The 26886-nt window shown below is 39.9% G+C and overlaps 1 protein-coding gene across 4 annotated transcripts in view; it reads right to left on the reverse strand.

Moving 5' to 3' along the window:
* ITGB6 (integrin subunit beta 6) overlaps positions 1 to 26886 on the reverse strand; it is a 131414-nt gene that overhangs the window by 24705 nt on the left and 79823 nt on the right. For all 4 annotated transcript variants that reach the window (XM_045479969.1, XM_045479968.1, XM_045479967.1 and 1 more), the window contains 3 exons: positions 11865 to 11954; positions 5107 to 5241; positions 4470 to 4887 (listed from right to left, as the gene is read on the reverse strand). In XM_045479969.1, coding sequence (XP_045335925.1) covers positions 4470 to 4887; positions 5107 to 5241; positions 11865 to 11954 — 643 coding nt within the window. The remainder of the gene's footprint in view (positions 1 to 4469; positions 4888 to 5106; positions 5242 to 11864; positions 11955 to 26886) is intronic.

Here is a 26886-nt window from a genome sequence, read left to right on the forward strand (position 1 = left end):
GGTAGAAGATGTTTATATGCATCTTAAGCAGACAAAAAAGCATAGGTAAAAGACAGAAGTGTGTAATCATGGGACCGGCTTTTTTTTTTTTTTTAAGTTTTATTTATTTATTTGACAGAGACAGAGACAGTGCAAGTGGGGCAGGGGCAGAGAGAAAGGGAGAAAGAGAATCCTAAGCAGGCTCTGAGCTGCTGGCCCAGAGCCCGATTCAGGGCTTGAACTCATGAAACTGTGAGATCATGACCTGGGCTGAAACCAAGAGTGGGACGCTTAACCAACTGAGCCACCCAGGTGACCCTTGTGTGACCTGCATGATACCCAGAGTAGTTTCATATAGACAGAGCCAATGGTGCACAGGAGCTGTGGCAGGAGGGGAGGTTGGAGGAGGCGGGGGTTGGAAAGATCCATGGAAAGTCAGAAATCACATCACATCACAGAAATCACATGAAAAGCTTTATGGGCTAAAGTAAGACCTGTTATCCTGACAATTATGGAATTTTAAGTAGAGGAGAGACTGAACAAATACATATGTGTCTGGTAATATCCTGGCATCAGTAGAGAGGGTCAGACGAGAGATAGGAAAACCACTCAGGAAGGTGTTGCAGCAGTAGAGGCGAGAAGACATGAGGCCCTAAGAGTGCCAGTGGGGATGCAGAGGAAAGGGGATACAGTTCAGGGGTTGGAATACTCAGGGCATAGTGCACTTGCTGCCAGGGTGGAGGGAGAGGGGAAGAGAGAGAGGGATGGAATCTTTCCCAGGTAACCAGACTGGGCTGCTCAGTGAACGGTGCACCTTTTTACTGACCTGGAATGGAGGCTGCCAGCTCATGCTCGCTGCCTTATCCATGGTGCCTGGCACAGAGTAGTGCTTAATTGTTGAATGAATACATTGTTCTGAAGCAGAGGAAGAAGAGCATCTTTGGTTGGGGAAGATGATGAGTTCATTTTCTGCTCTGTTGAGTTTGAGGGGCCTGTGGGACATTCTAATAGACAGATATATGTATCTATGTATCTATATCTATAGAGAGTTTTGAGGTTTGGATCCATCAGAGACAGATGGCAATTAAAGCTGTTGTGGATCAGGTAGAGAAAGCAGATAGAGCGAAAAAAGCCCTAGAGAGCATCAGCATTTAAAATGTGATCAGAAAAAAGGATCTTACCAGGACGACTGAGAGGTAGGAGATCAATGAGAGCAAAGCTGCAGAAACCCAGGGCAGAGCAAAGCTGCTTGAAGGAGGAGACACATGGGAACTTGCAGCAGACATGTCTCATCTAAATTATCCTCTAAACTACAATTGCTTTTTGTTCCTTCCTCAGCAAAAGGGGAAACTTATTCTCAAAATAAGGATAGATTTCTATATTGAAGCTTATTCCAGAAAATTAATATGATTTATAAATATTGTCAAATGAAATGTGCATTTCCTTTGTGAATGCCCAAGTGTATCACTGCATGTAAGAATTACTTGGCAGAGGGGCACCTGGGTGGCTTGGTTGGTTAAGCATCTGACCCTTGATTTTGGCTCAGGTCATGATCTCATGGTTCATGAGTTCAAGTCCCACGTTGGGCTTCTCTCTGACTGTGTGGAGCCTGCTTAGGATTCTCTCTCTCTCTCCCCCTTTCTCTCTCTCTCTCTCTCTCTCAAATAAATAAACTTTACAAAAAGAGAATTATTTAGCAGAAATTTAGAAAACTCTTCCAAGAGCTTCTGTCAGAATTTAGAAACCTTTCTGTGGGCTTTCCAGAACCATCCACCATATTGTTGCTAGTTGATATTCACAAGCAACCAATTATCTAAAGTACCTGCTCATATAACCACAACCACAAAAACAACAACAAGACCCACAAAATGGCTTCATGCAGAGGCAAGATGATAAACAAAGATAAAAAAAAAATGGTCAAGCTCTTTTCAGAGGGATAGATCTTTCTGGAATGCCATTGACTGATAATTGTAAGTGCATAATGGCAGGAAGTATTTTCTGTAATGCCTTTTGCCTGTTAGTTTCCCGTCTCTTAGAATCAAAATACAAAGGACTAATGGAATTTGGGCAAGGGAATAAATCAATGGAGTACTTATAGGTGGATGAAAGAAAGTACACGAAGAAGAACCTTGTAGTAATAGCCCTTCAGAGAAGTGGCACATTGCAGGGCGAATTAGTTGTAAAATCAGAGAGATCTGCACGAGAAGTGAATCGGTAGCACACTCTGGCCTCTGTTACAAACGACAGTAACCACAGAGCCAGTCACAGTTTTCATCCCTGCGCAAAATGCAATGCCAGGCACCTAGTAGGTGCTCCACAACTATTTGTTGAATTTGAATAATAGTACTTGCTTTTATTATACCTTTTTATTTTTTTATTTTTTTATTTTTTTTAATTTTTTTAATTTTTTTTTTCAACGTTTATTTATTTTTGGGACAGAGAGAGACAGAGCATGAACAGGGGAGGGGCAGAGAGAGAGGGAGACACAGAATCGGAAACAGGCTCCAGGCTCTGAGCCATCAGCCCAGAGCCCGACGCAGGGCTCGAACTCACGGACCGCGAGATCGTGACCTGGCTGAAGTCGGACGCTTAACCGACTGCGCCACCCAGGCGCCCTATTATACCTTTTTAAAGAGAAAGTTACTAATGATCTAGTAACATCCTTTGCGATGCTGCTACAAACAAAATAGCTTCTGAGAAACAGTAATGATTGAGAATTGTAAAGTATCCCCAAATATGAAGGAACCAGGCATTGGTGAAGTTTTCTTAGTCCAACTGCAGAAATAATTGCATTTTCTAGACAGAACTTCTCTAGCAATCACTGTATCTGATACAAAGAGAGGCCCTAGTGCCAGACCTCTCAAACTACGAGGCACGGATCAAGTCCACTCTTTTTAAAGAGTTCAATTCCGTGTGCATGCGTGGTACCAAATGCAGTAGAAGACCATTAAGAAACGGTAAGAACTGTGTTGCTAAGCACAGTTCAGCCTGCTCTGGAATTCTTTGATTTAAGATTTAAAGGGTGAAATATAGGTAGGGGTACTATTGCTATCATATCATATTAGGCTGCACATAGAATTTTGTTGAAAGGTAATTTCAAATGTTTTGAGAACATATTTTATTCAAAGAGTTTTATGAGAGATGCAATCTGGGAATCTGTGGAGCATATTCTGTTCAAGACATGGTGACAGCCGCAGGCTTCAGGCTGTCTCCTGCCTGCATCTTGTGAGAAGAGAACTGATATGGGTTTGGAAACACACCCATTAAATAAGGAAATAGACCTCTGAATGAAAGGGGAGAGAAAAGTGTCTCAGTCTGGACAGACCCTAAATTTTTCTCTCTCTGGGGAGAAGAAAGAAGGCGGCCTCGGAGGAACTTGTTGGTAGCAAGAGCCACCGCAAAGAAATGAAATGGAGGTACGCTTCTAAAGGCATCACATGGTTTTTTCAAAGAGCCTGGAATTCTTTGAGGCTGCTCTTCTCAGGCCTTTTTTTTCCCGAGAATCAGTCTCTTTTATATGTTCCCGACACTGTGGTTTGAAAACATAACTTGCTTAGTTTTCTTTAAAGATAATGGCTTTCTGTTTTGAAAAGCTGCCTGTTCACACACTGTGAAAAAGGGAGACATTGGGAGCTTCAATTCAGCAGTTAGTTAATATTCCAGTCGTAACACAAATTTATATCATTTTAAAGAATATGAACACATTTGTAATTCTTATGCAGATAGATTATACTTAAATATATGGATATATATCAGAATGACTTTATAATAGTTATTCTTAAACTATTCTTAGACTAGGTCTTAAACTGTAGCAATTTTCCATGTGCAAAGGATTTTTAAAACATACACTTTTCTGCTATTTAAAAATTTTCTTTCTTTTTTTTTTTTTAATTTTTTAATGTTTATTTAATTTTGACAGAGAGAGAGACAGAGCATGAGCAGGGGAGGGGCAGAGAGAGAGGGAGACACAGAATCTGAAGCAGACTCCAGGCTCCGAGCTGTCAGCACAGAGCCCGACACGGGGCTCAAACTCACAGACGGTGAGATCATGACCTGAGCCGAAGTCGGACGGTGAACCGACCGAGCCACCCAGGTGCCCCCCCACCTTTTTTTTTTTTAGGAAGAGTTGGGTAAGATATCTGGAAACCTGATCCAGGAAAGTCTGGAAGATAATAGAGTTCAGATTACTTGCAATTTTGTGAAGTCTGGATAATAACCAAAGAACCTTCTTTTGCCTACTTATTCTTAGGGAAACAACGATAGAGATGTAAATTGAATTGGCAGGCATCTCACCCCAAGAGAATGTAAGAGCCAGAAAAACTACAAGAGAAGATCAGTTACCTTACGTCTAGAGATTAACCCATTCACTTGATCAGCAAATACTTATTGAGCACCTACTATGCCCAGGCAACTGTGGAAGGTTCAAAGGATGCAAGGCCCCTCCTCGATACTTGCACAGCCAGTGTGAGGTGGACTTAGACGCCGCCTACCTCCGCAGAGCAGCCCTTTGTGTCTCACGCAGGAGAAGTCGTCACACTGGCAGTAGGGCCCATAAATGTTTCCGTAGGGAGACAAGTGGCAGATGCACTGCCCACAGTAGCAGTCGCCTCTTCCACTGCAGGAGGGGTGATCCGGGGCCTCCTTGCAGGAGTCTGTGCTCAGCGTGTCCTCCCCGCACTCACAGCGAGGACCCATGTGGCCAGGGTTGCAGGCACACACCCCACACTGGAAGGACCCGTTCCCGTTGTGGCATTTGGAGCTGTTCACTTCCACTTCTTTCTGACAATTGCAGTTGCATTCCGGACTGACAAGTATTTCTAGGGTGTCCCCCAGCCCCACGGGCTTTACGATAATGTGCCTGTTTCTTCTCTCGCAGTTTGGTATACTCACGGTCACGTTGAATGAAGCCTGGAAAAGAAAACTCTAATTATCTTCTTGTAGCCTCCCAAAATGCATGGGAGGAAACAGCTGCATGGGGATCGGCTCTTCCAAAAGCATTTCTTACAAAATTTTTGAAAATTCCTTTTGAAAGTCTTGAAAGGAAAAAAATTCAGCTTCGGTGCAATAAGGTAACTTCTGACTTACCTGAATATTTTTTTTCAGACAACCTATTGACCCTCTACTTACTGTGTCTCCCACCTTCATGTGAGAGCATTTCTTTTGGTGTGGGAAGAGGGCACCGTTGTTACAGATCGCTGTGAAAGACAGGTTGAGTCCCTCCGTGTCTCCTAACACTTCCAGTTCCACCTCAGACCGGAGTTCCTTTGGTGAGGACACAAAGAGTTAAAGTCACAACCACAAAATACAACCAGAAGAATCCATGAATCATGTTCATTAAGCTCCAATGAATAAAATTAAATTGAGTCTAGAAGAAATTCACTATACCATCAATCAAACAACAAAGCCAGCAAGATACACATGCACACACGCACACACACACACAGGCACGCACACATGCACACACACAAATACATGTCATATTTTATTGAATCTAAGATGGCATCAATTATAAAACACACCATTATTTTATGACAATGATATTATGACAAAATATCTCAAGATCGCTCTGTGCAACATCTAAATCAATCGTATCAGTCTATCATTTCTTTGAAAATTATTGTACACATTCTGAAGGATTTGGCAAATTCTCCAGCCCTCAGTTGCACTGCCTGGCATATAAAAGCCTTTTTTATTTTTTTGCTTGCATCTCAGTAACAAAATATAGTAGCTTCCTTTACTTGTAAGTATCATCATTTCTTAGGTCACAGAAAGCAGCTGGTTGTTGCTTTGCATGGAATACAGAATTATAGTCATTCCTTCAACAATGAATGTTTGCTTCACTGATATCAAATTGATACCCTGCTGCTCTGTTTTGGTACATTTCTGCATACACAATAACTTTTCATTTCAGCATCAAATCATAGTGCAAACTTTTTGAAGGTATTTTAAAATGGCAATTACATTCAACACCTGTACTACCTACCAATGGTGTACTTAATGAATTCAGGTGACAACTACATGTACAGTTACAGCCGATTTCATACATTTGCAGTTGACAGCATTTGTAAGACACCATTAATCATAAAACACATCCCAATTTTAGAGATGTTAAAATGTGGGAGAAACTGTTCCTTAAAATCAATATTGGAATTTATCAAGTACCTATTGTACATTATCAGTGTGGAGTCAGGTCTGGGGGATGAGTGTAAAATGGGATTTGTGCCCTCAAGATGATTACCATTTTGCTGAAAAAAACCAGATGGAACAAGTAAAGCAGTTAATGTCCAAGTCAACTGATGTATCACTAAGTTAAAAAAAATTGCATAACACAGATGTGGGTTTGGGACAGTTCAGAAAAGAGAGTGGTCACTGAAGGCTGGAAGTATAGAAGCCCTTAATGGCTATGTTGGATGTAGATGTGTGGAGAGGATGACAGTGGTATTTCAGGTGAGGGGACCAGAAAAGAGAAAGTTCAGGGCCAAGAGTGGTGTGGAATGCAGACAAGTGGGGCTCAGACGAAGCCCCAACTCCTACTGTCCTGGGAGACACCAGACAACAAATAGCCTTGAGGTTTGGAGAGATGAGTTAAGACCCATGGGAAACATTCCCTATAGCTTTGAAGCAGGGACCCGTTCTACTGAAAATACAGCTGCAGGGAAGTTCTCTGGAAGGTGTGTGCAGGACAGATTCATGGTCTATCAGACTTACAGACTTACAGATGTGGTAGGAAGACAGGAGTCAAGAAAGCTGGGACGTTGTTGCGTTCACCCCGGCCTGAGGCATGAGGATCAGGAACCGGGAGTGGTTGGTATATATGATGACGTAGATGGAAGAAAGAAAGACTAGATAGGAAGCATATGGGTTATGGCAGAAGGGAGATAAAGGCAAGGTTTTACAGGAGGAAGAATGTCAGGGAAGGAGAAGAAAGAGCTATTTGTTATGAGGAAAGCTAGTGTTATTATGTAGACTTTATTCTTCTTTCTTTTGCAAAATAAAAAGTCTCTAGAGAACAAAACAAACTTTTAAAAACAAAAAAAACAATAAAAATAAGTTGTAAAACATTATGAATTAAGTAATACTTCAGTTCATCTAAGAAGACTTGAGTCCCTATACTCCTGGAATTTTAAAAGCATATTCAGCCTCAAATTTTCCTTAAGTATAATTTTGCCAACTGCATAGTAATATGACCCGCCTTCCTCCAAATTCTAAGTCACTGACTATAAATTCTCAGTCATTCTTCTTCTTCTTCCTTTTTTTTATATTTGCCCCATACCAACACACCTTCAGTAGATGGACATAAGGCTGACTTTTCAGAATATGGTCTTCATCAATGGAGATTGAAGTGTCATTTCTCAGTCTTAAAGATTATGTCTTTTCTTTTTCTTAAAAGTTTTTTTAAAATGTTTATTTATTTTTGAGAGAGGAAGAGAGACACAGAGCATGAGTGGGGGAGGGGCAGAGAGAGAGGGAGACACAGAATCCGAAGCAGGCTCCAGGCTCTGAGCTGTCAGCACACAGCCTGATGCGGGGCTTGAACTCACAGACCGTGAGATCATGATCTGAGTTAAAGTTGGACACCCAACCGACTGAGCCACCCAGGCACCCCTTAAAGATTATTTCTATCATGTCTTAAGATTTCAAATTCTGCCAATTTAGCATTAAAATGTACTCTTTTCATCTGTTTCATTTCAAATAGTTATATTATAACTTTATTCACCCAGAAAATATTTATTGAGTGTCCAATATGTGCTAGATACTGTTCTAAGTGCTTGGGAGGCAAAAACCACTAAAATAGCTGACCTTTTGTGGTTTACATTCAGAAAGGAAACAGCATAATACATAAAACTATGCAGCATGCTAGAAGGTGATAAATGCTATGAAAAAAAGTTAGGGTGGGATAATGAAGATTAAGAGAGTGTCTGCAATTCTTTAAAAAAGTAGTTGCAGTAGGAAGTAAGGTGACATTTCAAGGAAGTGCAGAGTTAAATAGCATGCAGGCACATGTCAAAAGAGTGTTCCAGGAACAGGGTACGGTCGGTGCAAAAGCCCTGAGCAGGAGCCTGTCCTAGGACTCGCTTGCTCTAGAAATAGAACAGCAAGGAGGCCAGAGTTGCTGTACTGGAGCAGAGACAGTTGGTGTAATAGGAGGTGAAGTCACAGAGGTAAAGGAGTGGAGGAGAACAGATCTGGTAGGGTCCTAGGAGGCAGTTTTAAAGAATTTGGCATTTACTCTATGTAAAATGAGAACATAATTAGGGTTATCTATAGAAGAGTGATATGACCTGACTTAATATTTTTAAAGGAAAATTGAGGTTGTGTTTTGTTTTGTTTTGTTTTGTTTTGTTTTCTTGAAAACAGAATGTAGGAAACCAAAGGTAGAAATGAGAAATAGCATTTAGGAGGCTTTTGCAGTCATTCATGTGAGTGAAGATGGTGGGTCTGACAAGGATGAGGGCAGTGAAGGTGGTGTCTGGATCAAATTCTAAATAATTTTGAAGATAGAGCCGGCAAGGTTTTCTGATGGATTAAAAGCGCAGGGTAAGAGAAAGAGGGGAGTCAAGGATCATTTCAAGCTTTTTAGCCCTCGCAACATGAAGGATGGAATTACCATCAATTGAGAAGGAGAAAACTGTTGGTGAATTAGGTTTAGGAGAGTCCAGGTTACCCTCCTGAACTGCCAACTAATGTATCAACTGACTCGTGGACGTCTCCACTTGGATGTCTCCTAGAGAAGTACAGCGTGGTTGCTGGGTGGCATTGAGGAACCACTTCAAGTACATGATCATGAATTTAAAGTGAGACCAGTTAGCATGATTGTATGTTTTTCCCTTTCCTGTTCAGTTGTGCAGGGTGAATGGACAGTTGGGTTTAACCAGGACCATGATTGGCTAAGCGACCTCAGTGGAGCCGTAAGGGGTAGGGGAGCTGAGGGTATGTCTACAGAGTGATCGTGATGGTGGAATTTAAGCTTGGGGCCCAGGCAAAAGAGGACATCAAGGAGATGAGGAACTACAAAGAGAGGGTAGAGTCACTTGAACTAAAGAGAGAGAGAGAGAGAGAGAGAGACAGAGAAGGTAAGGTTAATTAGTTGGAGATCCTGATGGGTTGGAAGAAATACAAAGGGAATTCGCCGGGGTGAGCTGAAAAGCTTGGAAGTGGTGAGCAGAGAATGGGTTACATGAAACTGAGATTAGAGAGAGTCTATTGGCAATGACAAGCTTTAAGGTATGACAAGAGAGGGGGACTAGATCATTTTAGAAACAGAGTTCAAGAAACAGAGGGCAGGGTACGGGAAGGAATATATGTATACTTAGACTGAAATCATCAAGAGTTAAGGCAAGAGTAATGTTAGAGACAGTGGCACAGTGAGTCAGGAGCAAAAGAGGTGAGGGATATGACCTGCAAGTCTGTTCCGTAGATTTGAAATTAGGAGCAGTGGGTGACATGATCTGACCAAAATAAGGGAGATCTTAGCATTGATATAATTGGAATATCACATTGCAGAATTCACCAGGAATATTTTAATGTGAATTTCCCAAAGAAAGGATATAAATATTTATTTGTATATTTTCATCCTATCATTAATTTACTGAGCATCTATTATGAACCAGGCAAAACAAACCAAACCAAGTCATTTTCCTTCTGTAGCCTAAATGCTAGGGACGCCTGGGTGGCTCAGTCGGTTGAGCATCCAACTTCTGCTCAGGTCATGATCTCACAGCTCATGAGTTCGAGTCCCATGTTGGGCTCTGTGCTGACAGCTCAGAGCCTGGAGCCTGCTTTGGATTCTGTGTCTCCTTCTCTCTCTGCCCCTCCCCCGTTTACTCTCTCTCTCTCTCTCTCTCTCTCTCTCTCTCTCTCAAAAATAAATAGACATTAAAAAAAAATTAAATGCTAGTAGAAGAACTTACCCTTGGGAGCACTGATATTTCAGTAGCTTCTATTAGGTGGTTAAAGAAGGCAGAAAATTAGTGAATGATGGTCGGATGAATACACATCTGGTGTTTAAGGGTTTTCATGTCAATATGGCACTGTAAAATACTGAGCTGCAGTTTGTAGTCACTAGTTATAAACACAAATTGTGTAGCTCTACCCCACTGGAAGTTAATCAGAAGTGCTTTATCTTTTCTCTCAGTCTATTCTCTTTCCTTTCTCTCTTTTTATAGACTAGAAAGAAATCCAGTCAATGGATTCTCATATTTTAATGTCTTTGTCGAATACATTTTAAAATAACAGAATAGAAAAATAATTTGAACTAGTGCCAAAATCTATTACATACTTGATTCAGTGAATCATGAAGTTACAGTAACAACTCTGGAGCAAGATTATATAGTGTAAGAATTATAAACACTTGTTTATATTTTTGAAACAGTAAAATGAGATTCACTTCAAATGTTTGATGCCTTGATTCAACTACCCTGTAAGTTATGTGAGCAATTTGGGACCACAAAGTGAGACAGAACCCCTGGCAGCACGGAAGGGGCTGGTCAAACAAGAGGGAGAAATGTTTTTGACGTTTATAATTTTCTCATTTGCGTAATTCCTTTGAAGATGTTAGTGGCCAACACTTTTGAGAAAATGGAGTGTGTTCTAATGCATGGAGGAGTGCTATGTGATTTTATCAGATTCTACACATTAAAACTTTAATTACTGCATAAGAGAGAGGAAGGTTTTCATAGTATTTTGTTGACAAGCTTTCCTATCTGGAAGAATTTCAAGCCTGAGCTAATGTGGTAGTTAAATTTTGATGTGAGCCAAGGAAACTGAAGTTTCTGAGGATATAAGTTAAAAAAGCAAAAAACAAAAAATACCTCATCCTGTAATTTTGATGGACACATCTGTTGAGCTGACAAAGGGTTCAATCCCACTACCCTGGGATCATGACCTGAGCCAAAATCAAGAGTCAGATGCTCAACTGATTGAGCCACCCAGGTGCCCCATCATTTCTGTCCTAATTTAAATCTTCATTTCCATCTGTGTGTGTGTGTGTGTGTGCGTGCACGTGTGTATGTATGTTTTTTCTATGTAAGTGGAGGCAAAAAAGGGGAATGATACTTAGGAACCAAAATAAAAAAGAGTTGGTAACTGGCCATCTACCAATGATTAATTGAATTATGAAATGGGGACAAGGCAAGAGAACATAGAAACTCCATAGCTATGTATTTTATTTTAAGGGAGGAATGCTTACCTGATGTACTATTTTCCAAAGTCCAGGCAAAAAAAAATGTATATTTTTGTATATATGTATACATATGTGTACATATGTGTACATATATACATACATATATATATATATATGTAGAGAGAGAGAGAGAGAGATCTATCTATATCTTTCTACATATATATCCATAAAAATGAAAAATTCCTTGGTTCTCAAAAGTAGAGAATCCACAAAGTGGTGTTCCTGATACACTTTTGTCTTTTTTCTTTTCCTTGAGTAATGAGGTGGTCTCATTAAGCCTGTGGAGTTAGTTCTTCACATAGTTCAGTTACTCATTTTAAACTAATTTTTTTTTCAGGTAGAGAAAAGGGGAGCTTAATTATAGGACTTGTGGAGTCTTTTCAATAGAATTAAAGTTTTGCAAGTGACAGTGCTGCTATTGGTTATTATTATAAAAATAACCTTAACTTTATGATCAGGTTATGATTTCTCTACCTTCTGCCTCACTTTTCAGGAAGGATATCTGCAAATAATGTGAACAAAATTTATATTTTGGCTGCACGTTAAGGCAGAGAGATTTTCTTTGGATAAGTACTCTTTCTACTAACAAATCAGAATGCACTTAACTGCCTAAAACACATCTGAGTTTTTGAATACCAAAACTGAATGAAAAAAATAATAAAAAAAAAGGAAAGTAAAAAGAGCCAACTGTAAAATATCATACTTCGTAAGCTGAGATGATCAGCTGGAGAATGTTTCCAGAGTCCTTCTGAAGTAGCCCTACTGTAGCTCCAGGAATGAGTTTTGCATAATTCTGTAAACAAAAAAGAATAAGTCAATCTGTTCACTGTGATCAAGAAACACTACCTGTGGGTTTCAACCTGCTGGTTGAGATCACTTCTATTTAACTGGCCAGGGGAAACAGGATCCTGGTGATAAATGAGTGTTTCTCCTGAAACTGTAGTCCTGCCTGATGCTGCTTCCTGCATGCAAGTGGGAACTAGACTGCCATTGGGGATATCAAGTGTCTGTGGTTGCCTTCGACTAGAGCTGTGATTTATGTCACAACTGGAGTCAAGTCTCAAATAATAATAGCACTTATATACCATCTTCCATTTGCGGAACATCCTTTGTCCAAAATATTACGAGCATGCTACCAGGAGTTTTCTTCTCTTTTTGTAATGTTATGGAACTTTCTCTGCCATCAGGTGCTCTCCAAGTCATTCAGCCCAAGGGTCTTAATTGTCAATTGTTTGGTGGAGGAAAGGAGTGAGTTATGTGGATGCTTGCTGTTAACCCCCTTTCCTAGCAGTAACGAGCACTCTTGTAGGGATGTCACCACGGTGCTGGGGTTGACTGGAACTGAGTCCCCACTCATCATGACTGACTCAGTCAGAACCTATCTCTAAACCATCTGAATTCTGCACTTACATCCTTCTCTGAGATGTCATTCCCACCTGAGGAGAACTCACAACATTAGTTTATTCACACTCTAGATATCAATCATGACCAGGGAAATGAGGCATTGCAAGGAAGGGAATTTTCCAGACTGCTGAAAATTACCCCTCCCTTAAGTTTTATGTTTTAATACTTATTTTCAAATGAAAAGTTTCCTGAAGTGTATGGTGCACATATCTGTCTTCCTAAGAAAGATTCCCAAGCACACCTGGACTTTTTTCTTGAAGAAACAGCCGTACTTATCAATATGAGTTATAGGTCTATAATCAAAGACTTCTAAAATCCACGGATAGATCACACTCATACCAAGTGGACCCCAACTGCTATGCTTTTTGCTTCTTTTATTTGTTTTTAAATAGTTTCTATCTTCTCCTTGTTAAGCTGTAAGGTATCACTCACCTACCAATTTTCTCATTTATTCATTTACTGTTGCATTCAACAATGTCTATTAAGCAGGCTTAATATGCTGTGCTACGTCAGGAAGAGACAATCACTCTTTTTGTCAGCTGTGGTCTTCTGAGTTGCTGTGTGTTGTGAAATCAGATGACTGAATTTATTAAAAGTGTATGTAGAAATAGAAAGTAAGTTTTGACTGAAGGATTTAGGGCACCTCCTCTTTGTTCAAACATAATGCTATTCTGTCTTATTCCAAAGAAGATTTAAGTAGCTTAAAACATGTACAAAAATAAGTGAAAATTAGTAATAATTATTGATTATAATCGTGATACTATATCAATGGATCAGATCGAGGCGAGCCAAGGGGAGGAACAAATGAAGCAGGGGTGACTTTAGAACACCAACATGTTCTAGGAGGTACTTGCTAGAGGTGGGTACCTGGGTTAAGTTCAGGTTTTCTACACCTCCAGGATGGAAAAATGGATGCTGCTTTTAATTGGTGGGTTCTGTAATATTCCACTTCTTTCCATGTTCCTGATTGTGTTTATGTTTGAAGTTGATGGAAATCTGAATTCTTAAAAGTGGCAGTTGTGATTCTGCCTTGACCCTGAGTTTTATTATCGAAGGGGTCATGGACAGTAAACCAGGGAGGAACATTCCTCCTATTACCCAGTGCCCCACATCACTGCCTATTGAAGGTGGGCCCCACTCTGTTTCCCTGAGTCAGGTAGAACTTGTCAAATATGAGAAAGGCACCGGTTCATTGACTTACCTTTTCAAATAAACACATGTCAAAAGGGCTGTGAAGCATGAGACCTGTGGTTAACAGCGAATACCTAAATAGGAACTTGAATTTCACTCAAGTGGAGCTGGAATGTGTGTAAATTTGACTGGTCCCAAAAGAGAAGGCAAAGGAAAACTTTAAAGCTTGACAAAGAAAGGTTTAGATCTTTTCAAAAAAGAATCTCAAGGCTCTTAGCTTTGCATACAACTGCTAGCCTTGAAAAATGTCCTGGTTTCTCCAAGGCCAAGGTATAAAGGGTACTGTCCACAAGCACTAGTTCAAGTGGCCTCTAGATTTTGGGTTAATTCTTGGTTAACACAGCCAAATCCATCTACTTCCCAAAGCACAATTATGATCCTGCATGTGGTATGACGTTTGGCTATTAGGACAAGTGGTTTAACATTAATTGCATTTGCTGATTGCTACCAGAGCGAGGGTATAAAGGAGTTGGCAGCTAGAGGCAGCACCCTGTGATAACACTGACAATTGTGTAGAGGAAAACTAGTAATTAATTTCTGGATGCTGATTCCTCCCAAAAGCATTGCAAATAATTAACTAAAAACATGGACAATTTGGCTTCCTGATCTAACACTGTAAAAAATTATACTTTAAATCTTGTAGTATTATGATTACTGTAAATATCGTGTGTCAAACGTCTTTCTTTCATTAAAGCCCTAAAGTGCTATTATAAATTGTTCTTATTAAACATGTTTAATGTTAGAAAAAGGATGATTTTGCATGCCTGGATGTGATAAATTATAGCGCTGTGACTGTAAAGGATAACTCTTGGATATAAGAAATGGTGAACTCTAAAAACACGATGTTTCATGAGCTAATTAGAAATGCCAGCTTCTTGGGCTTGAATTTCTTGGGCTTCAATTCCCTGTTATCTGCCCATGGGTTATCCTAATTATGGACTTTCTCCCTCTCCCACCACCATGCCACCCAGGAGTTCCTGAGGTTGCTTTTCTCATTCATGTTTGCAAAGTTGGCTTTTTCTGATTGCCTTAGTTTTCTTAACTTCCTTCATCACACCCTATTTATTTGCTCACTGTGCCCCCACAGTGATTTCTTATTTGTCCCACGGTCTGTTTTTGCTCCTTAGAAATCTCCGCCTTGTCAAGGATGGAGGCTAAGAAGTGGACAGGGGGTGATTTAGTGGGCAGGCAACAAAAGATACAGAGGAAAATTCTTAAATTCACACATGTGCACCTGGGCTCCTCTCGGGGAGTGTCTCCAAGGTCAGTGCTTCTCCGTGTCTGGCTGCTAGAACCAGCTGTCACATGCATACCCCTACACACCTGCCACCCCAGCTATCCATGGTCAGACTACTGGTTGGCTCTTTCTTCAAAGACACTCAGACTAAGGACCTTGGCAGATACTTGGCTGCCTTTGGTGCTAGAAGGGACATTACTGATGTGATCTTCATTCTTGCGTTGACTGAACTTCCTGCTGGGTTCACTCATCTCCAGGTTTAGGTTCTGGGACATGGTTTAGTATTAACTGTATCCTAGCTGGACATCTTGATTGGGTTTCTGCCTTGGATGATTACTCTCCTGGACCCTTCTGTCCTACTACTGTGACATTCCTGCTGTGGTCTCAAAGATTCTTCACCACCTGAGACTCATAAGCCACCATTTTATATAGACCACACTACTCATGCCCCTCATCAGAGGTGGGAAGCTAGACTTGCCATATATCTGCTAGCAGCATTTTAATAAAAAATCCGTAAGACCAAATTCTTCTCTCTTTAGGCTCTATGCTTGCTTAACTCTTTCTGTGAAGCCTCATTGATATGGAGGGACTTTATGGTCAGCACTGATTGTTTTCAATATTATATTATTAATCAACATCAGTATTTATGGCCTTAAATGATACTTACTGAATGTTTTTTGTTTGCTAAAATACATTTAGTAAAAGTTTGGCTTATATAGATTGAGAACCTATGATGTTATAGAATGTGTCCACAAATATTTTCTCTAATATCTCACTGTATATACATAGTCATTACCTAGTATATCTTCAATTAGTAGCTTCTATTCATCCATTTTCTCTCTCAGAAAATTTAACGGCAGTATAACACACATGCACAGCATACGAGTAATAAGTATACAATTCGATGGGTATTTTAAATGTAAACAAGCAGGTGTAACCACCCCAAGATCAAGAGGTAGAGAGTAATCAGCCCCCTGAATCCTCCCTTGCACTGCTTCTCAGTCATTCCCCTCCCTTAGAAGCTTAACTACTATTCTGACTTTTATTACTATAGAAGTCAGGGGAGATATCTTCATTGCCTTAAGGGTAACAAAAATGTCTTAAGTAGGACACAAAAGCACTATCTATGAAAAGGAAAAGATTGATAAATAGGACTTAAACTTAGGAATTTCCACTGTGAAAAGATGCCTTTACGAGAGTAAAAGGGAGTCACTGAGTGGGAGAAAATACATGTAATACATGCATCTGATCTGGCACCAGAATATCCAAACAACTCCTACACATCCACAAGGAAAAGACGTTTGGAAAAAAAAAAAAAAAAAAAATGGACACACAAGTGGCAGAAGAGTACGGCAAATTGTTCACCATCATTAATCATTAGAGAAATAGAAATTGAAACCAAAAAGAGATGCCAGCATGCGTCTACTAGGAGGGCTACGATTTAAAAAACTGATGATGCTCTCAACTACTTGCCGGGGGAGTCTACACTGGTACAACTACTTGGCAGAACTGGCAGTAGCTGCTAATGCTGAACGTGAGCTCATCCAATGACCCAGCCATTCCACTCCTGGGTGTAACCCCCAACAGAGATGAACCCACAATGTATGACTGCTCTGAGACAAACAAATGCACAGAGAGGCATTCATTCTTACTGTCAAGAGGGTGCTTCTGGTCATCAAGATGTCACTTAAATTGGAGAAAGTACAGATAATTCTTGAAGGGTCTCAGATCAGTCAGGGATTTGGCCACAAGGGGGAATCAGTTCTTACCCAGATTCTTTCGACCTGGGGACGGACCCAGGGGAGGTGTAGACTGGCAAACTCCCCAGCACTCACAGCATTGGCTGTCTCTTCTGAATCTCCCTCCATCCCCAGGCACTGGTCTCAGGACCAGGTCTTCATGAGACGCATTCACCAATTCTGGGAGCCACACAATGGGACGGAGAGGTCCTCACGTGCCCCCGACTTCCCCGTGCACCTCCTGCCTTTTGACACCTGCATCCTCAAAAACCCAAGGCTCCTAGAACATCTGCTGTGGGGACTCTGGGACAACCTTGGGAGAGTGACAGGAATGGACGAGGAAGGGACCACCTTGCTCTCTAGCAGAAGCAAAAAGAAATGAAGAAAAAGTTGTGGCTGTAATCACTTTCAAATGGAAAGGCTACATCTTGAAAAAAATGTAGCAAGTAGCAAAAGCATAGAAGCAAAAAAAAAAAATTTTTTTTTTTTTGTCCTGGGGGACTGTATTGTGCTGTTTATCTGGTCAAAAGAAAACAGCTCTTTGCTGATGATGCCTTGCTTTTGTTGAGCACTGTGCTTCTTCCAAGTTGGGGGGGAGTGGGGGCCGGTAAGGGTTTGCTGAAATAAGTCCTTCTTCTGAAGGCAATCGGAAGGCTTTCTTCCCGTGAGGTCTTTCATTCTTGTGGGGTTTTATACTGCTGGTTCTCATGTTCATTATCGGTAAATGCAGGGCTCCCAGTATTATGCAAAAGTTTACCCCCAGGCTTGACTGTGTTACTAGGACACCCAAGATTCCAAAAAGAATATGTAATTGTTTCTGGCACAAGGTAGCCTGAATGTCTGTCTCTGGGTTGCATGATATCTGCTTTGCCTTCAGGCTTTCAATTGTCAGCATTCCACAGGCAGGCAGGCAGCAAAGGGAGTGTGCTAATTAGATCAGGTGCTTGATCTTGAAGTCTGCACCAGCAATGACTAGGTAGTCGCTTCGGAACTTTTGAGCACTACCTGTCTTTCTTCCAGTCTGCCCTGGAATGTAATTATCTTGTCAGCCAAGAAGCAGCAGCACACAGCTGAACGAGTGCTCGGCAGCAGTGACAGAGTGATAAGGGAAGACGAATGGACCCACCGTGCATGACTGTTCTGAGACAAACAAATGCACAGAGAGGCATTGGAGAATGGAGACTTGGAGAACAAAGAGGCTACACTGAGTATTTGTTGCTGAGGATACTTCACATGGTCCCTTAATAAGATTACCCTGCGTTTTGAGAGGGATTGTAGACCTTTGTTGGCAAACGCAAGTCCCAAAGCTTTAGAAAGCTCTTTTAAAATGGGCAGCTGTGTTGGCTTCAGTAGCAGCTTATGTGCTTTGCAGACCAACCGGCAGGTAATAAAACATTGAAAGATGACTAGTAGGAACACGAGGAAGGGGACCAAAAAATAGAAAGCAAGTGTAGATACAAGGGCTGCTAAAGAGGTATCAGCAGCTCTTGCTGCTAGAAGGGTGGTGGGTGGATCAGTAGCAGCAGCAGCATCTGGAAGCATCTGGAGAAATGCAAAATCTCACTTTAATTTTTTGAGGACCCTCCATTTGGTTTTCCATAGTGGCTGAAGCAATTTACGCTTCCACCAACAGTGCGGGAGGATTCTTTTTGCTCCACATCCTTGCCAACACTTGTCAGTTCTTATCTGTTTGATGATAGCCATTCTGAAAGGTGTGAGGTGATATCTCATTGTGGTTTTGATTTGCATTTTTCTGATGATTAGTGGTGTTGTGTATCCTTTCCTGTGCCTATTGGTCATCTGCCTATCTTCTCTGGAAAAATGTCTATTCAAGTCCTCTGCCCATTTTTGAAAAAGTGTTTATGTTTATTTTTTGTTTGTTTTGCTATTAAATTCTTTACATATTGTATACTCTTGTATGAATTCTTCATATATTTTGGATATTAACTATCGGATATATCTATTGGATATATCTATTACATATATCCAATGTAACTATTGGATATTAATTATTTGGATGTATCACCTCACACTTTGTAGAATGGCTATCATCAAAAAGACAAGAACTAACAAGTGTTGGTGAGGATATATATATATATATATACACACACACACATACATATATATATATATATATATATATATATATATATATGATGGAATATTACTTGGCCATAAAAAAGAAATCTTGCCATTTGCAGCAATATGGATGGACCTTGAGAGCATTATGCTAAGTGAAATAAGTTAAGCAAAGAAAGACAAATACCATATGATTTGATCAAATCAAAATAAAACAAAACAAACAAAAATGCCAAGCTCATAGATTCAGAGAACACATTGGTAGTTGCAAGAGAAGAGAAGGGATGGTGGGGGAATGAAATGGGTAAGGGGAGTCAAAAAGTACAAACTTCCAGTTATAAATATTTCATGGGGAAGTAATGCACAGCATGACAACTATGGTTAACAATACTATATTGCATATTTTGGAAGCTGCTAACACAGTAAATCTTGAAAGTTCTCATCACAAGAAAAAAATTTTGAAATTATGTATGGTGATGGATGTTAACTAAATTTATCTTAGTGATCATTTTGCAATGTATACAAATATTGAAATATACAACTGAAACTAATGTAATGTTCTACATCAATTATATCTCAATTAAAAAAAAAATTTTTTTTAAGTTTTTATTTATTTTTGAGACAGAGACAGACAGACCATGAGCAGGTGAGGGGCAGAGAGAGAGGGAGACACAGAATCCGAGGCAAACTCCAGGCTCTGAGCTGTCAGCACAGAGCCAGATGCGAGGCTTGAACTCAGGGACTGTGAGATCATGACCTGAGCAAGTCAGATGCTCAACCAACTGAGCCACCCAGGCGCCCCAATTATATATCAAATTTTTTTTAAAAAAGAAGAAATGCAAACCCTCAGACCCCATCCTAGACCTGGATCAGAGTTGGTATTTGTTTGTTTGTTTGTTCTTTGAGACAGAGAGAGAGAGAGAGAAAGAGAGCATGCACGCAGGGGAGGGGCAGAGAGACAGGGAGAGTAAGAATCCCAAGCATGCTAACAGCATGGAGCCTGATGTAGGGCTAGACCTCAAGAACTGTGAGATCATGTCCTGAGCCGAAACCAAGAAATTGGATGCTTAACCAACTGAGCCACCCAGGCTCCCCAGAGTTGGTGTTTTAATAAGCTCCCTGAGTGATTGGAGACACCAGAGGAACTTAAAAACAAAACAAAACACTGATGCCTGGGCCTCAGCCTTAGAGATACTGAATTAATCAGATCAGGGTGTGGCCTGGGTACTGGGTTTTTTAGAAAGCTCCCTGTGCGATTTTAATGAACATCAATGTTTAAGAATGGCAGATATAGAATAGTCTGTCTATACCATTCCTGTTGTCAAGCAGATGCTTCCAGGAAGGGCTATGGTAATTTGGAAAATAAAGTTTTTATTTATTTAGTTAGTTAGTTAGTTAGTTGGTTAGTTGTTATGTTTTTAAACCTGTACACCCATAATTTGTAAGGGATCCTCAGTTGGTCATACACCTGTGACATCCATTCTCTACTCAAGAATGAAAGTGGTGTTTTTGAATGCCTGATGCCCATGGAATAATAACATGCTTACTTCCCTAGGCCTTCAAGACTGAAGTATCTAGTGTTAGCCTATGTTATCTACTCCATCCTCTTCTATCCTAGCTCATATCAGTCTGACTAGCCTTTCTTCCGTTTCTCGAACAAATTGAGTGCTGGGTCCTTTGCTGCCTCAGGGCCTTTGCGCATGCCTTCTCCTCTTGAAAACTCCTCAACCTTTTGGTTGCTGCTTTATAATCACCTTTTGAAAGGGGTCTTCCCTGAAGATCCTATAGAAGTAAAGTCTCACCCTCTCCTCTTTCATTTTTCTCCATTGCTACACACTACTCTTTTCCATTTTTTAGTAATATTTTCAAAATTTTAGTCCCAAATATTGCACTGGAACATACTAATACTAACAAAATTATATATTACTTATTTGTAATTCAAATTGGATGCCCTGTATTTTTATGTGCTAAATCTGGCAATCTTACAGAAAAAGTATGTGAATTTCTGAATAAATAAATAAAGTGTGCCCAAACTGTTCAGGATCAATAAAATGTTCTACTTCGAGAATTTTCTGTTTATTTATTGAAGATTCAATACCATGAAGGCAACAAAATATTAAACTATGTTATAATTAATAGTAACCCCTTTGTAGCATGTTTTTGACTCTTTCAGGTAATTAAGCCTAACATTAAAATGCATAACCCTCCCAAACTTCTCTGTGTCCAGGGACTGTCAGTTTAACTTGTCCATTGTGCCTTGATGCCCTATGTAATCTGTAAAAGGCTATGGTGGAGAATGCTTGGTTGTGTCTACACACCTGTGTGGTGATCCGTGTCAAAGGGAGCTTCCTTTAAGCATTGCTAGAATTTGGGCCAGCTGCACAGACAATGGACAGAGTGGCCAACTGTAAGCATAGGAAAGGTTTCAGGGGATAAATGTGTAGCTGAGTTTAGTGAGAGTCCCTGAATTCTGTGAGGCTCTGAGAAAGTGTAGAGTAGAGCAACTGCACAGCTTTAAGCACTTTGTGGTATGGAGAGGCACCTTTGAAGAAACTGAATTTGTTCACAGATATTGGAGTCCTCACCAAAAGGGCACTTTCAAGGGATAACAAAAGGGATACTGGAAATAATTTGTTGGTCCTTGTTAAGGCCATCGCATGAATGCATAAAAAAGTAACTAAGTATCATTTGAATATGTAAACAAAGTAACCTTGTAGTTAATGTAAAAATATAGTAATTGTGGATGTTCTGGGGCTGCTGGTGGGAGGAGAGCAGGTTTGTTTTTATTGTAAAGCAGACACCCTCTATGTATGGCAACCACAGATTTGGAATGTTTTAGAAGACCTTGATTTCATCTAATGTGATTCTTGTCAATAAAAGTGATTGTTTGACATATAACCAAAAGCAATTTAATTTTCATGCCTTTATAAGGCTATAAATGTACAAACTCATTCAAAAAATCTGAACCTACTTAATATGTACCGTATGATGCCAATTATGTTAAAATATGTAAAGGAATGCAAAAAAAGAGAAGACTTATTTTAAAATGTCAAGAATGGTTAGCTGTGTCTGAATGGTGAGTTTATGAGTGATCTTTATTTTCTGCTTTGTGCTTTTCTGGATGCACCTCCCCCACCTCTTTGGGGGCAAATAACATGTATTAATTTTGTCGTCAGAAAAAGAGTAATTTAAAGTACGTGGTGGGTTTTGTTTGTTTGGTTGGTTGGTTGGTTTTGGCCATACTCCCACACTGTTGGTAGGAGAGTAGCTGATACGGGCACTTTGGGAAGCTTGGACACACCCGGGAGAGTTGAAGATGCCATTTCTTGTGACCCCAAGACTTCAATTCTAGACACGCATCCTCCATAGAGAACACATGTACAAGCATGAGCATGGGTGTGACATTTGCCATGCTTTACCAACTGGGCGTGATCCATGCTCCCAGCTACAGAATGAACACACTACAGGTTGTACACTCGATGGATTGTCCATGGCAGTGGAACAGAGTACAGTAGAGTTATATGCATCTCTGCAGACAAGCCTCAAAAACGTAACATTGAGCACCACAATATGAATGTACTTAATGTCACAGAACTGCGTATTTAAACGTGGTTAGAATGGCAAATTTAGCTTAGGTGTGTTTTACTCTCACAACCCATCCCCAAACATAACATGGAGTCAAAAAGAAAATTGTCAAAGTAATACGTACAGCATGAAATTAAACTTGTAAGCCAAGATTATGTAATTGTTTATGGATCCATATATGTTTTAATGGTACAAAAAATAAACATAAGAACGATAAACACTAAGTTCAGGACATTGGTTACTTCTATGGAGGAAAAGAGGGGAGTGGCATCAGAGTTGCACAGGTATACAGCAGGCAACTGTATCTAGAATGTCTTACGTCTTTAAAAAATCTGAAGCAAATATGGCGGCAAAATGTTAAGATTTGAGAAGGCTGGGCAGTAGATGCGTGGGTGTCATTATATGACTCTATTTTTCTGTGTACTTGAACTGTATCATCATAAAAACCTACAGTCTTTGTTAGACCAGGTGTCCCCTTTGTCTGTTAGGTTGGAACTGCAGATGGTGATTCCCATAGACAGTAGCTGCTGTTTAAAGGATGTGTTGACCAATGGCATGATGCTCCCTGACTGTGTGGCCTGTTTTTACCACTCAGAATCCAACGGTCTCTCTTTTTTTCAAGTCCACCCATTTTTAAATTGCTCTATTTGTCTAAATTAACAGCAACAGTAAAGGGCCCTAGATGAAGTGTGCACTGATTTTAAAGGACTCTGCCATTTTTAAGAATTCCACCTATTCATCTGTTCATCTGTCAGGCGGCTCGTCTCCACCCTTAGGCTCTCTGCTTTTACAGCTCAGTGACTTTCAAAGTTGGTGACTTTGTTTAAAAGGCGGCTTCTTTGGTGGTCTAGTAGTTAGGGACTGGAATGCCCTTTCACTATAGCAGCCCAGGTTACAGTGTTACTTAACTCAGTGATTGAGGCTATAGACTCAAAGTGCCTTGGTTCGAATCCCAGCCTACACAGGCAACTTGCTTTATTTTGAGTTCTTTTATTATTTACTTTAATTTATTTGGTCCAATTTTTTTTTTATTCTATTTGGGTTTATTTGGGGTCCATAAAATGGAGATTAAATGATAAAATGAGTTAAAATATTTAACCCCAAGCTGCCACCTAATACACCCTCAGCAAACCTTCCCTATGATTCTCATAGTCATAGTTACAGAACATCTTGGCTCTCAGTTTTCCACCACTATAAAGTGAAGGTCTTAGCTCAACACTATCATACTGTTAGTATCAAAGCTAGCTTTATGATGGCCAATTAGTTTACTGCCCATTCTAACAAAGATGATGAGTAGAAAAAAGTGAAAACATTGACAGACATGCAAACTCTGACCCCTCATCAAAACTGTGCCTTGGATAGGGGCACTTGTACCCCAATGTTTATTGCAGCACTTTCAACAATAGCGAATTTGTGGAAAGAGCCTAAATGTCCATCAACTGATGAATGGCTAAATAAATTGTGGTTTATGTACACAATGGAATACTACATGGCAATGAGAAAGAATGAAATATGGCTTTTTGTAGCAACGTGGGTGGAGCTGGAGAGTGTTATGCTAAGTGAAATAAGCCATACAGAGAAAGACAGATACCATATGTTTTCATTCTTATGTGGATCCCGAGAAACTTAACAGAAACCCATGGGGGAGGGGAAGGAAAAAAAAAAAAGAGGTTAGAGTGGGAGAGAGCCAAAGCATAAGAGACTCTTAAAAACTGAGAACAAACTGAGGGTTGATGCGGGGGTTGGGGGGGGGTGGTGGGTGATGGGTATTGAAGAGGGCATCTTTTGGAATGAGCACTGGGTGTTGTATGGAAACCAATTTGACAATTTGACAAACCAATATTAAAAAAAAAAACAAAACCAAACCTCTGCCTTGGGGTGCCTTTCCAGAACATAACCTCTAAAATGCCCTCATCCTGTTCTTTAGGCAAATTATTGGTCTACAAGTCTACTAATGCTCTGTGAGACTTCTTAAGGTAGGCACTGTGTCTTATCCTTCTCTGTAGTCACAAATGAAGGGAAGTTCTAATGAAATGCTTGATGAATGAATGAATGCATGCATGCATGCATTCAATAGCATCTTGGTTCTATTGGTATGCTAGATATCCTGGGTGTTGTGTAAATCTTAAAATATTTAGGCCTTGTATTGAAATTCCATTTTGTATTTGTTCATGGGCTGGCCTAATAGAGCATCTCATTAAAACCCTACTTTAAGTCTGAATCTTCTCTTTTCTCTCTCTTTTTTTTTTTTTACCTTTGTGTTTATTTACTGGATTATGAGTCTTTGAGTTCTTTAGAAGAAAAGTACTATGTGTAAACTAAGGGTAACTACTGATGACTTTTCATGGTTATAATTTATTAATTAGTCTGGAAAATGCTTCTAACAACTTCGTGCTGATAATCTGAGGACATGAGTTTTATTTCCAAATCTTCCCTCTCTAAGAGCTATTTTTATTAATGAGGAAAGTATAGGCTGGCTCTCCTCAGTCTTATTCCCAGATATCATCAATTGAAGAGAAATAAAAATCCTTTTCCATTACACTTGAATTAAGAGCAATTTGTTAACTGTATGGGGATTTCTCATAATTCAGAAGTTCTCTTTTTATTCCTAGATGATTTTATATTCACTAAAAGCATAAATTTGGAATACTTCATTACAAGATGGGCTTGATAGGATAAAGAACAATTTTTTTCATACATGCTTAAAAATTAGCTATATTATGGCTAGCTGAACTTTGTGCATAGATCATCGGAATTCATGGTGATTTCCCTTCAGGTTCAGAGTCATTGACTACTAAGGCTGGAGGTCATCCAGTTCAGTCCTTTTATTTTATCAAAACTGAGGCCAGAGAAAAAGGGATTTTCATCAGAGCAAAATCGTTTTTGATCTTTTCCAATAGTGAACATTATAAAACAAAACAATAATAGAACAGGATATCACAGAGCAAAAGGGCTCAATTTTTGCTTTATCTCCCTCTTTAATTCTCTGCCTCCTTTCAACTCTCTTGCTGCAGTGAAAAGCTCAAAAGATAAGCAAAAAAGGAAAGAAGGGGTGATATAAAAACTGGGTTATTGATCTTAAAAAATTGAAACTTGCATATGATAGGTTATATTCACAAGCCACACAAGCTCTTAGCATGTTGTGGCTATACTTTATGCTGGTTCTTAGATAACAATGACCAGCAAATAGGGGTAACTGCTCAGGGGTTTTCCTTTTGTGGCTTAGCGAGAAGGCTCTTGAACTTATCCAACGGGTCGGTCCCAGGAGTGATGGCAGTGTTCCTTTCCCCTGGTGCCATCTGGGTCCAAGGGCGAAGAGATGGCTGCAAATGACTGTAGCTCTGGGTCAGGCACACCCCCAACTGCTCTTATACATGGGCTCCCTCAACTTCCACAGGTATTTGTCACACAAAATTCCAAATTACTATTTAGAAACTTTGACCCAAATTGACTAAAGATGAAAATCTATTGTGTATCGAGAAATAGCCTAAACAGAAAGATGAGCAAAACCCACCATTCTCCTCAAAGAGGTGATAATTGAGGGCTTTTCACTTCCAGAGGGAAGGGCCCTTTGGTGGTATTAAAACCTGCATGGGTGGGGCTCCTGGGTGGCTCAGTCCCTTAAGCAGCAGACTTCAGCTCGGGTCCTATCTCACAGTTCCTGGGTTCCAGCCCTGTTTCATGCTCTGTGCGAACAGCTCAGAGACTGGAGCCTGCTTCAGATTCTTTGTCTCCCTCTCTCTCTGCCTCTCTCCTGCTTGGACTCTGTCTCTCTCAAAAAACAAACAAACAAGCAAACAAAACCCTGCATGGGTGTCCTGTCCCTATACTTTAGATATATCACTCTGTCCTATTAACAATAGGGACATCAATCAGCAGTCATAAATGTTAGCAACTAAACTGGACGTGTCTATTACTAATACGTCTTGTTTGCTTTCTAATGTTTCAACATTTCATTGTAAATACTAGGTTATATAATAATTATCATTATCAACTTAACAAAACTCATCTTTTCCAGCCAGATGTGAACATTTTGAAAGATTAGAATATCTTAAAGTCTTGTAAATAATTCCAGGTGATTAATAACATGATTTGACAATGTAGTTAAGAATGCTAATTTAATTGCTTTTTATATCAATATCTCACTAGGAAGGAGAGACTAGTCAAATTAGACAATTGGGCTTTAGTAGCCTGATACTATCTTAATGTAAATTAAGAGTAAACATTTGAAAACAATAGAGGAGCTAAAAAAAATTTTTTTAAGCTTGGGTAATTGAATCCTGATTCAAAATGGTATTTACCACTAGAATGTAATATGCTACCTACTGCTCAGTCTATTATCTATCATTATCTTTTGAACCCTATAATTGGACAAACAGGCAACTATTCATAATAATAAGTTTGTTCAAAATCATCCTTTTGCTGGAGTCTGGGGTGCACTCTGCAGTCATATTGAACTAAAGGCAAAACTGCTTACTTTATCCTTTCCA

Source organism: Leopardus geoffroyi, chromosome C1, assembly GCF_018350155.1.
Source record: "Leopardus geoffroyi isolate Oge1 chromosome C1, O.geoffroyi_Oge1_pat1.0, whole genome shotgun sequence".
Classification (NCBI taxonomy): Eukaryota; Metazoa; Chordata; class Mammalia; order Carnivora; family Felidae; genus Leopardus; species Leopardus geoffroyi.